This window comes from Hypanus sabinus, chromosome 8, assembly GCF_030144855.1.
Source record: "Hypanus sabinus isolate sHypSab1 chromosome 8, sHypSab1.hap1, whole genome shotgun sequence".
Lineage (NCBI taxonomy): Eukaryota > Metazoa > Chordata > Chondrichthyes > Myliobatiformes > Dasyatidae > Hypanus > Hypanus sabinus.
Window position 1 is genome coordinate 165,706,537 of NC_082713.1, and position 12,774 is coordinate 165,719,310.

The 12,774-nt window shown below is 40.9% G+C and overlaps 1 protein-coding gene across 1 annotated transcript in view; it reads right to left on the minus strand.

The window, feature by feature from the left end:
* Positions 1-12,774, minus strand: part of LOC132397848 (leucine-rich repeat-containing G-protein coupled receptor 5-like) — a 181,221-nt gene that overhangs the window by 127,304 nt on the left and 41,143 nt on the right. The window contains exon 2 of the mRNA XM_059976598.1: positions 176-247. Coding sequence (XP_059832581.1) covers positions 176-247 — 72 coding nt within the window. The remainder of the gene's footprint in view (positions 1-175; positions 248-12,774) is intronic.

Consider the following 12,774-nt stretch of genomic DNA (forward strand, 5'->3'; position numbering starts at 1 on the left):
TGGCAGCAATGAATAAGAAGGAAAGTCATTGTTTGTCTTGCTCTTCATCAGCAGCTGTTTCAACATCCTGTACTCCGATCTACAAATACCAATAATTAACTCTAACCAAACGTTTTGTAATTTTCACATCCAAATGTGACACTTTTAAGACCAACAGCAGCATTGTCATACTTACAGCTCCTCAAGGAAATGGACATTGCTAAGGCCTCTCTGGGGCAGCTCGGTAATATTGTTCATGCTGAGATCTCTAAGAGAGGGAAATAAAGTGAGAATACGTCAAGTGATTGCACAATATTCACAATCAGCTTTTGACAATTTGTTGCCGCTATTCTATAAAATTAAAATGTTCAACAATTGTGAATATCTATTTAATAAATTGGTAAGTAAAATTTAATGCAAAAATGCCTTTGACAGTGTTGGACTCAAATTGGATTTTCACATGGAGATGAAAAGTTTCTTCATTCTGGAGCCTGTGAATCTTTGGAATTCTTGGATCCTTTTTTTTTCTTTCCTCAACCCCATTCCCCAGCCTTCTCCCCATAACCTATAAGAAGGCTTCTAAAGAAATCATGAAATACGACGAGACTGAGAAAAGTGATGATGAGGTTAAGATCTCCCAAGATTTACTGAATAGTACAACAGGCATCTTTTCCTTGTTCTACATCTTATATACATGGGCCTTTAACGACTTCAAAATAAAGGTTAAACTTAGTAGGACAACAATAATTACATTATGCTGAAACAGAAAGGAAATAGCTAATATCTTGAAAATTATCTCTGTAAAGTTGCAATATATAATATAGCTATTACTAAAAATAAAACAATTGAAAGTAATTATAAAAAGGAATGTTTGTTTTGTATACTTAACTGATTCTGCATAAACAAAGTGTTTATTTTTGCAAGGAAGTTTATGAATTAAGCTAGTGAAATGTGTATCCAGTTATATATAGCATTTCCTGATAGTCTTCCACAGTAGTTCCTCGTACAGGAAATTAATAATATCTGTGTAATGCAGAATTTAATCAAGTGTATCACAAAGTGAATTTACAGAAAATTTAACAGTAGAATTACTTCGAGTTCTGCTAAATCCTGTACTTTAAAAGGATATCCCTTACTTCTTGATGCACCCATTAAGCTACACCTTAGCTCATTGTTTATTAATACTCAACATAGAGAAATTGATTTGCCCACACAGGGAAAGCTCTCCCAATGACTGAGCATATCTACATGAAACACTGTCATAGGAAAGCAGTATCCATATCACCCCTAATCACCTTTCCTCTTAGGACAAACGTTTTATCCCATAAATCAATCATACCCTCTACCGGTTGCATATCCTCTACCATAAGTATGTCACTCCAAATCTGTGAACGATGTTCCAGGTATTGCCTCATCAGTGTCTTGTATAACTTATTAACATACTCATTTTTGTATTGAAATCCTCTTGGAATAAGGCCTTACAAACATGAGAGAGTATGCAGATGCTGGAAATGCAAAGTAACCCACACAGGGCCTGAAGAAGGGTCTTGGCCTAAAATGTTTACTCATTTCCATAGATGCTGCCTGATGTGCTGAGTTCCTCCAGCATTCAGAGTTCAGCATCCAGCATTCCTTGCCTGCTTTACTAGTTGCTGATATGCATTGTGTATTTTCTTTCTAGGTCAGGGGTTCCCAACCTCTTGCTTAATGGCATTGATCCATGACGTAAAGAGGTTGGGAACCCCTGGTCTAGGTGTCAGGATGTGGTTCAGGGAGTAGCTTTGCTTGTTCTATCGGCATGATCGTTTTCATTCAGTGGTCTACCGACAATGCCACAGCCACAGCGCTACACACCATCCTTACTCACCTGGACAGAAGGGATGCACATGTTAAAATACTGTTCCTGGATTACAGTTCAACATTCAACACTGTAAGTCCCTCCAGACTTGACAGGAAGTTCAGAGACCTCAGTCTGCACCCTGCCTTGTGCAGCTGGACCCTAGACTTTCTATAGGATCGCCAACAGGCGGTAAGGATGGGCTCCCTCACCTCTGCCCCTCTGACCCTCAAGACAGGTGCCCCCCCCCCCACCCCTGGGTTGTGTCCTGAGTCTCCTCCTCTACTTCCTGTGTGTGGCAGTACACCCACAACTGTACTGCCACACACAGCTCCAACCCGCTGATCAAATTTGCACCGACAGTGGAGAGGTTAACACCCTGACATAGTAGCGCCAAGATAACAACCTCTCCCTCAGTGTCCAAAAATTAAAAGAGCTGTGGATTACAGGAGGAATGGAAACAGGCTTGGCCCGATCAACATCAATGGGCCTGCATTTGAGAGGGTGAGTAGTTTCAAGTTCCTCGGTATACACGTCACTGAAGATCTCAGCTGGTCTGTGCACACTCGCTGTGTGGCAAAATAAGCACAGCAGTGTCTCTTCCACCTCAGGTAACAGAAAAAGTGTGGCATGAGCCCCAAATCCTCAAGACTTTCTACAGGGGCACCATTGAGAGCATCCTGACTGGCTGTATCACTGCCTCGTATGGGAAATGCACCAACCTTGATCACTGGGCACTGCGGAGAGTGCTACAGACAGTCCAGCACATCTGTGGATGTGAACTTCCCTCCAATGAGGTCATTTACAGCAGCAGGTGCATTAGGAAGGCCTGGAAAATTAATCAGGGACACCAGTCACCACAACCATAACTGCTTCTGTCTGGCAAATGGTACCATGGTGTTAAAGACAAAACCACCAGGCTACAGGACAGCTTCATTCTACAAGCCATTAGACTTATAAATCCACATGCCTGTACATTGATTCAGAGTCATAATTCAAGGATATTTACTCCCTCACGTTGTGGGACAGATTTAAATAAATTCAAAGACATCAAAATCCATTTTAACACCAACATCTTTAAGACTCCCATTATTTAAAAAATACTTTTTTCTGCAAAAGTCAGAGAGTGTACATTTCAAAGGTTCAATATGATATCAGGGTATGTATACCGTGATCCAGAGTCTATCGAAAACTACTGTCCGTCCCACAGGTGGAGAGACACACACAGAGACACAAATATCCTGCTCAGTATTACCATTAAATGTAGCCACATTAAGCTTGGTCTCCTCATCCGGTCCTTTCTTATTTGTTGTTTGCTCAGATACAATGCAGAATAGGCCCTTCGATCTGTGCTGCCCAATTTACAATGACCAATTTACTTGCCAACCAGCACATCTGTGAGCTGCGGGAGAACCCAGAGAAGACACACTCAGGCACGGGGAGAGCTACAAGCTCCTTACAGGTAGCTCTTGTATTCTTCCATGCACAGTAACAAACAAGTCCACAATGACTTAGAGTTTGACCTTGAAACATATACACATGTAAGTGTCATCTGCAAACTGCAGTTTGTTGGCTGAAGTTGAAGTGATCTTTGCTCTCAAGCAAAGGCAAGAAAAGGTGAACAGTTTCCAAACTCGAGTAAGTCTACAGATGCTGGAAATCCAAAGCACCACACACAAAATGCTGGAGGAACCCAGCAGGTCAGGCAGCATCTAGGGAAAAGAGTGAACAGCCAATATTTCATGCCGGGACCCTTCTTCAGGACTAAACATTTTCCCATGTGATTAACTTCACACCAGTGGGAAGCTTACTGGATATAATGGACAGCTTCACTGTCATGAGACCTGCAGGCCTCTGTGGTGATCCATGCAGCGTTGGACTTCTCGGTTTCTCGAGTACCTGTATTTACTAATTGTTGTCTTAATTAGAGCCATTAAGCCCTTTGCTTTCCTATTAATCTGGTTAGTTATTTGTGACTGGCACAGATATTCCGCATTCTATGATTATCTAATGCCAACTCTTGTTTGGCACTCATCATGGGATCCTTGAGTTCAGAATGATTGGTCTCACATTGTCACTCCGTCGTACCACCAATGTTCAGCTGAAGTTCCCATGTATAACCTCTTTCTATAGAGTGCAGGCAACAATTGAACCCATTCCTCTGCACCTGGTTTCAACCATTACCAGCACTCATTGTGACAATCGCAGAAACAAAGATTCTGAAGTGTGTGGGCAATGACACTGTCTACATTGTGATGGGGTCTCCGTTAAATCCACTAGTTGAGATTGCAGCTGACATACCAGCACGAAGTAGACAAAGGACAGAAACTAATTTCTAGAGAGCAAGATGTCCTGCTGTCTCTTTTGACTTATGGTATCAAAGGATTTTGTGAGAGCAAGGAAGGTCATGAATAGGACCCAATCGCACTTTGTATTTTACTTAGAGTTGTCAGTTATGTGTATTGTCTCTCTAGATGGCCAGAATCCACACCACTGTTCAAGAGTAGCTCTTTGCCTATGTGAGGAATACTTGATGAGGTCTTTGACGATGACTTTCATTGTGGCTGACAGGAAGGCAACCCTCTGAAGTTACCAGTTAGACATCTCCCTTTTTGATGGTTGTCATGATCGTGGTAACTCAGAGGATTCTTGACAGTTGACCATATCTCTCCAGATGGTTTCTTTCTGCCATGGTTTAGAACTTCAACAGAGTTTCCTTCTGCTTCTGAGGACTGGTTAAGTTTGAATTCATAAATGGCCTGCAAGGCTTGTCTGCAGGGTTGGATTGGATAGTCCAATGTGGAACGGGGTCAATAAACTCATTTCAAGGTCAATTCTGTTTGAAAAGGTCTTCAAAGTTTTCCTTCTAAAATCAACCAACAGCTTTCTGAAGTGTTTCATGTTACATATGAAAATGACATTCAGGATCATTTGAAGATTCCAAGATTCAAAGTACATTTATTACCAAAGTATGTATGCAGTACACAACCCTGAGATTCATCTTCCCACAGACAGTCATAAAACAAAGAAAACCATGGAACCCGTTCAAAGAAAAACATCAGACCTCTAATATGGAAGAAAAAAGAAATGAACAAATCATACAAACAGCTAAAAAAAAGCAAAAAACACAGAATATAAAACACTAAATCATCGGAGCAGTCCAGACATATTCGGTTCAGCTCAGCTCAGTTCAGTTCAATCTAGCTCTGTGTCATTCGTTAACTTCAGGCTGCAGAACCAGAAGAGAAAATGCCATAGATAATTTTGTCTCAAGATATTTGAATGCAAACACTGTTCCTGCATGTCCTTCTTGGGCAGGTAAAATCAGCTAAATCCTCCATGGTTTTGGATCAGTGGTATGAAATACTTTTTGTTAAAAATATATATGAAGTAAACTAGTAAGAGAGCTGTCAAAGGAGTTAAAGTTTGGAGTACATTTAATATCAAACTGTAAACATTATACAACCTTGAGATTCATCTCATGAACAAGTAGCCACAAAACAAAGAAGCCCTGAAGAACACATTAAAAGGAAAAGACTATATCAAACACCCAATGTGCAGAGAAAATAAAATGAATCATTCAAACAATAAACATAAGCAATTAGCATTCTGAACAGAAGTCCACAAAGACAGTGCTGTCCAGAGACCACTGGTTCAGTGCAGAGAAGGGCAGCCAACTGAACTGGCCCATCTCTTGCTTCGGGCCCCAACACCCTAACTATCTCGATCTGGCCTGGCACACAAATTGTCCGAACATCATGTTCAGACACTTTGTCATGCTCCTGGAGCCTGTACCTGACCTTTCAATTCAGCCCAGTGCTTAAATTATCATCCAAGCATCATGTTCCATCACTTTGATACATTCTGTGGCCCAAACCCACTCTTTGATTCAGCCTGTACTCAACCTTTCCGATCCAGCCGACGCTTCAATTGTTGTCCAAGCATCTACAATTTTGAGCAACATGATCTTGCATTTGCTTTGTTATCATGTAGTCTACAGACCATGGCAGAAAGCTGTCAGATGTTTTAACTGCCCAATGCAGGAAATCTGAGTCAAAGTTGAACTGGTAAAGTAAAATCCTTGACAATATCAACAAGAGATAATAGAAAACAACTCTGATTGAACGAAACTTTTATGATCAACGCCACTGATCACTGCCAGTACCCACAGTTTTACATAGCACACCGCGTGCTTTTATTGCTGATACTGAACTCTTAAAATGAGAGAAAACCTTGGAAATCAGAACATTGGAATGCGTGAATAATTTATCATTTTCTTATGTTCAGCTAAATCCTCACAAATATTTTGGAAGTTTTCTTAAACAGCCTACAAACTGATTATGTTTCACAGAGTCCTAGAGTCATTCATAATGGAAACTGGCCAATCAGCCCAACTGCTCTATGCTGACCAAGATGTCCACCCAGACTAGTCCCATCTGCTGTGTTTGCACCACCTCACTCTAAGTTCTTCCTACCCACATATTTTCCCAAATGTCTTTTGAAAGTTATTATTGTATCTACACCAACCATTTACTCCAACAACTTGTTCCATTTACACACCAACCTTTGCATAAAAAAAGTGTCCTTCAAATTTCTATGAAACTTTTTTCCTCTCACATTAAACTGATGCACTCTATTTCTTGATTCCTCAGACTTGGAACCTATACAGATTGAAGAGGAGGAGGTGCGTGCTATCTTAAGAAAAATTGGAGTAGATAAATCCCCAGGACCTGACAGGGTATTCCCTTGGACCTTGAAGGAGATTAGAGTTGAAATTGCAGGGGCCCTGGGCAGATATTTTTAAAATGTCGGTATCTACGGGTGAGGTGCTGGAGGATTGGAGGATAGCTCATGTTGTTCCATTGTTTAAAAAAGGCTCTAAAAGTAATCTGGGAAATTATAGGCCGGTAAATTTGACGTTGGTAGTAGGCAAATTATTGGAAGTAGTACTAAGAGATAGGATCTACAAGTACTTAGATAGACAGGGACTTATTAGGGGGAGTCAACACAGCTTTGTGTGTGGTAGGTCATGTTTAACAGATCAATTAGAGTTTTTTGAGGAGGTTACAAGGAAAGTGGATGAAGGGAAGGCAGTGGATGTTGTCTACATGGACTTCAGTAAGGCCTTTGACAAGGTCCCGCATGAGAGGTTAGTTAGGAAGATTCATTTGCTAGGTATACATGGTGAGGTAGTAAATTGGATTAGACATTGGCTCAAAGGGAGAAGTCAGAGAGTGGTAGTGGAGGATTGCTTCTCTGAGTGGAGGCCTGTGACTAGTGGTGTGCCACAGGGATCAGAGTTGGGTCCATTGTTATTTGTCATCTATATCAGTGATCTGGATGATAACGTGGCAAACTGGATCAGCAAATTTGCTGATGATACAAAGATTGGAGGTGTAGTGGACAGTGTAGAAGGTTTTCAAAGTTTGCAGTGGGATCTGGACCAGCTGGAATAATGGGCTGAAAAATGGCAGATAGCATTTAATACAGACAAGTGTGAGGTATTGCACTTTGGAAGGAAAAACCAAGGTAGAACATACAAGGTAAATGGTAGGGCACTGAGAAGTGCAGTAGAACAGAGGGATCTGGGAATACAGATACAAAATTCCCTAAAAGTGGCGTCACAGGTAGATAGGGTAGTAAAGACAGCTTTTAGTACATTGGCCTTTATAAATCAAAGTATTGAGTATAAGAGTTGGAATGTTATGGTGAGGTTGTATAAGGCATTGGTGAGGCTGAATTTGGAGTATTGTGTTCAGTTTTGCTCACCGAATTACAGGAAGGATATTAATAAGGTTGAAAGAGTGCAGAGAAGGTTTACAAGGATGTTGCCGGGACTTGAGAAACTGAGTTACAGAGAAGGATTGAAAAGGTTAAGACTTTATTCTCTGGAGCGTAGAAGAATGAGGGGAGACTTGATAGAGGTATATAAAATTATGATGGGTATAGATAGAGTGAATGCAAGCAGGCTTTTTCCACTGAGGCTAGCGGAGAAAAAAACCACACGACATGGGTTAAGGGCGAAGGGGGAAAAGTATAAAGGGAACAGAGAGTGGTGGGTGTGTGGAATGAGCTGCCAGATGAAGTGTTAAATGCGGGCTCACTTTTAACATTTAAGAAAAACTTGGACAGATACATAACCATATAACCATATAACAATCACAGCACGGAAACAGGCCATCTCGGCCCTCCTAGTCCGTGCCGAACTCTTAATCTCACCTAGTCCCACCTACCCGCACTCAGCCCATAACCCTCCACTCCTTTCCTGTTCATATACCTATCCAATTTTATCTTAAATGACACAACTGAACTGGCCTCTACTACTTCTACAGGAAGCTCATTCCACACAGCTATCACTCTCTGAGTAAAGAAATACCCCCTCGTGTTTCCCTTAAACTTTTGCCCCCCAACTCTCAAATCATATCCTCTCATTTGAATCTCCCCTACTCTCAATGGAAAAAGTCTATTCACGTCAACTCTGTCTATCCCTCTCAAAATTTTAAATACCTCGATCAAATCCCCCCTCAACCTTCTACACTCCAATGAATAGAGACCTAACTTGTTCAACCTTTCTCTGTAACTTAAGTGCTGAGACCCAGGTAACATCCTAGTAAATCGTCTCTGCACTCTAATTTATTGATATCTTTCCTATAATTCGGTGACCAGAACTGTATACAATATTCCAAATTTGGCTTTACCAATGCCTTGTACAATTTTAACATTACATCCCAACTTCTGTACTCAATGCTCTGATTTGTAAAGGCCAGCATTCCAAAAGCCTTCTTCACCACCCTATCTACATGAGACTCCACCTTCAGGGAACTATGCACTGTTATTCCTAGATCTCTCTGTTCCACTGCATTCCTCAATGCCCTACCATTTACCCTGTATGTTCTATTTGGATTATTCCTGCCAAAATGTAGAACCTCACACTTCTCAGCATTACATGGATGAGAGGTGTATGGAGGGATATGGTCCAGGTGCAGGTCAGTGGAACTAGGCAGAAAAATGGTTCGGCACCACCAAGAAGGGCCAAAAGGCCTGTTTCTGAGCTGTAATGTTCTTTGGTTCTATGTTTCTAAGTGCATTCACCCTATCTATGGTCTTCACAATTTCATGCCCCTCTTCATCTCCAATGCTCCAAGGAAAAAATGTCCTATCCTTTCAACCTCCCTCTTTAATTCAGTCTCTTGAGCTTTGGGAATAACCTTGTCAATCTTTTCTTCGCTCTTTCTAGTTTAATAACACCTTTCCTATAGCAGGATGACCAAAACTGAACACAACACTCCAAGGGTGGCCTCATCAACATCTTGTACAATTGCAATATAACCTCCCAATTTCTATATTGAGTATTTCTATACTCAAACTGATGAAGGCCAGTGTGCAAAAGAATGCTTCACCACCCTGTCTATCCATAAGACCAATTTCAGGGAACCATGTACCTGAACTTCAAGGTCCCTCTACAACAGTGGTTCTCAACTTTTTGTTCTATTATTATGCCATCGACCAAAGCCATTAATAAAGCAACATATGGACCCAGGTTGGGAATCTATAATCAATGCAATCAAATAAAATAAATCATTGTAGTGATACCTGCAGGCTGCTCCCACAAAGCCTCAGGAATGTTGGAAGTTAACGCAAATAACATATTTCACTGTATATTTCCATGTACATATGATAAATAAATCTGAATTTTATTATCTGTAATTTAAGGTGTGCAGAAAGCAAAGATTTCATAAAGTTGCTTTAAAATGCTATGTATTTAAGGTAGTCTTCCAATGATATTTTCATCACTCTCTTTGAGTACGTCCACAGTACAGATTGCAATCTCCTCCCAGCTATGCAGAATATGAAAATTAGTTAAAATAATTTATATACTTTATAAATGAGTGATTACAACAAAGCAATAAAACTATGGGGATTGAACCTTACATTGACCCTTCTTTCCCTCAATGTGCCCTAACGCATCACCCACTAATCTGTATCTCAACAAGACATTTTTGCCTTTCACTGTTTGACTGAGCACAGATTTTACAAATTATTAATGGAGCAGTTTAGGTTGCACATGTGTAAGATTATCTGCAAGGAGATCAAATTATTATTATTAAAATACCAACTTCTTGCTGGCATTTTTGAAGCATTTTCTAAAATAGTCTCCTAAAACAATGCAAATATGTACAAGTTTCTCAACTAACTATAATAAAGTGTTGGAAAAACCACTGTGGTCCATTAGTCATGCAGCTTTGCACAACAGGTTTTTACTGAGATTAGTCATTTCTGGAAAAAGAAACTGAAATTAAACTGTGATCAATTACAGGAAGAACACCAAGAAATTCTGTCTCAGCTCCTTAAGGTAATCAAGCAGCTAGCATTGATTAAACACTTGAGGTTTCTCACATAATTAGAACCCCAAGTTCTGCTGAGTAGCTGGTAACGGTTGTGGAAATGATGAGCTTAGTGATGGCCGTCTGCAACTATTTCAAGCCTCACCAGCTCCGTGTGTCATTCCATCACCACATCTGCATCAACTTCTTCATTGTTCTCAGTAAGCAGAAACACTTAAAAAAAAACTCCCCTCCATAGATTCTGTCTACACTTCTCACTGCCTCAGTAAAGCAGCCAGAATAATCAAAACATGAGATTCTGCAGATGCTGGAAATCCAGAGCAAAATAACAGACACAAAATGCTGGAGGAACTCAACACGTCAGGGAGCATCCAAAAGCAGGCAATGTCTTGGGCCGAGATCCTTCTTCAGGACCAGAGAAGAAAGGGGAAGATGCCAGAATAAAAAGGTGAGAGGAGGGGAAAGAGGACTAGCGAAAAGGTGATAGGTGATGCCAGGTGGGTGAGGGAGGGGGTAAGAAGCTGGGAGGTGATAGGTGGAAAAGGCACATAGTTGGAGAAGAAGGAATCTGATTGGAGATGATAGTGGACCATGGGAGAAAGGGAAGGAGGAGGGCACCAGGCAGAGGTGATAGGCAGGTGAGGAGAAGAGGCAAGAGGCCAGGATAGGGAATGGGGGTGTGGGGGAGAAAGAGAAAATATACCAGAATGAGAAATCAATTTTCATGCCATCAGGTTGGAGACTACCTAGATGGAATATTAGGTGTTGCTCCTTCACCCTGAGCGGGGCTTCATCATGGCAGAAGAGAAGGACATGGACTGATATGTGAGAATGGGAATGGGGGTAGGAATTGAAATGTTTGGCCACCGGGAAATTCCACTTTTACGGATGGAGCAGAAGTGCTCGACAAAGTGGTCCCCCAATTTATGTCGATTCTTACCAGGGCAGAGGAGGATGCATCAGGAGCATCGGATACAATGGTCAATCCCAACAGATCCACAGGTGAAGTGTTGCCTCACCTGCAGAATTGTGTGGGGTCCTGAATGGAGATGAGGTAGGAGGTAAATGGGATGAATAAGTTATTAACTTTTTGCAAGACCTTTGCAAAGAATATGTGGAAAATTAAAACCCTGGGGAAAAACTGGAGGACAGAAACATTGGGGTCAAATTGCACATTTTATGGATGTTTGACTCTTTGAGAGAATCAGAATCAAGTTTAATATCACTGGCATAGCTTGTGAAATTTGTTGTCTTTATGGCAACTGTACAATGCAGTACGTAATAGAGAAAAACCTGAATTACAGTAAATATATATATGTAATAATGTATTAGTTAAATAAGTAGTGCAAGAAATAAGAATGTAATGGGGTAGAATTCGTGGGTTCAATACCCATTCAAGAATCGGATGGCAGAGGGGAAGAATCTGTTCCTGAATTGTTGAGTGTGTGTCTTCAGGCTCTTGTACCTTCTCCCTGAAGGTAGCAATGAGAACAAGGCATGACCTGGATGATGCGGTTCCTTAATGATGGATGCCACCTTTTTGAGGCATTGCTCCTTGAAGATGTCCTGGATACTATGGAAGCCAGTGCCCATAATGCTTAAGTTTACAACTCTCTGCAACTTATTTTGATCTTGTGCAGTCGGCCCTCCACCAGACCATGATGCAGCCAGTTAGAATCTACGGTAGGTCTGTAGACATCTGTGAGTGTCTTCGGTGACATACCAAATCTCTTGAAACTCCTAATGAAGTATAGCCACTGCCATGCCTTCTTTGTAGTTGCATCAATATGTTGTGTCCAGGATTGATCCTCAGAGATATTGACACCCAAGAACTTGAAGTTGCTCACTCTTTCCACTTCTGATTCCTCACAGAGGACTGGTGTATGTTCCCTCATTTTACCCTTTCTGAAATCCACTATCAGTCCTTTGGTCTTAATGACATTGAGTGTAAGGTTGATGCTGTGACACCACTCAACTAGCTGATTTACCTCAGTACTGTACGCCCTCTCACCACCATTTGAAGATCTCCTCAGCAAATTTATAGAAGGCAATTGAGCTGTGCCTCGCCACACAGTCATGGATGCTGAGAAAATATAGCAGTGGGCATGCCTGAGGTGCATTGATCGTCAGCGAGGTGCAATGAAAATAATAACAAATAATTTGGAGGATTTCTCACAAAAGAAAGTTTACTGATGATCCAAAATGGCTAGGCAATAAACTTTGAGGAAGAAACAGAACAGTTAGATAGATATCAGACTAAAAAATGCAGGCAGATGGGTCTTTGGCATCAATAAATGTGAATAAGATCATTTTGCATAAAAGAGGCAGGAAAGGATGCCCATCCTAAGTAATAAGAGATCTGGACAGGAGGTGTATAGATGTTAAAAGGATGGAATGTACTAAAAAGAACAGTAAAAATTCTGATACCACTCTGGGTTTTATCACAGAGGCACCATGGCAAATCCAATGTAATTTTGACACATACATTATTGGACGACAATGAAATTATATTATGTGTGGATTGAGATATTGCAGCCATGGGAAGCACATGTGAAATAAAAAAAACAAGGTTATGGTATGATTTAATAGGTGCTGAAATAAGAGTTTGAAAGG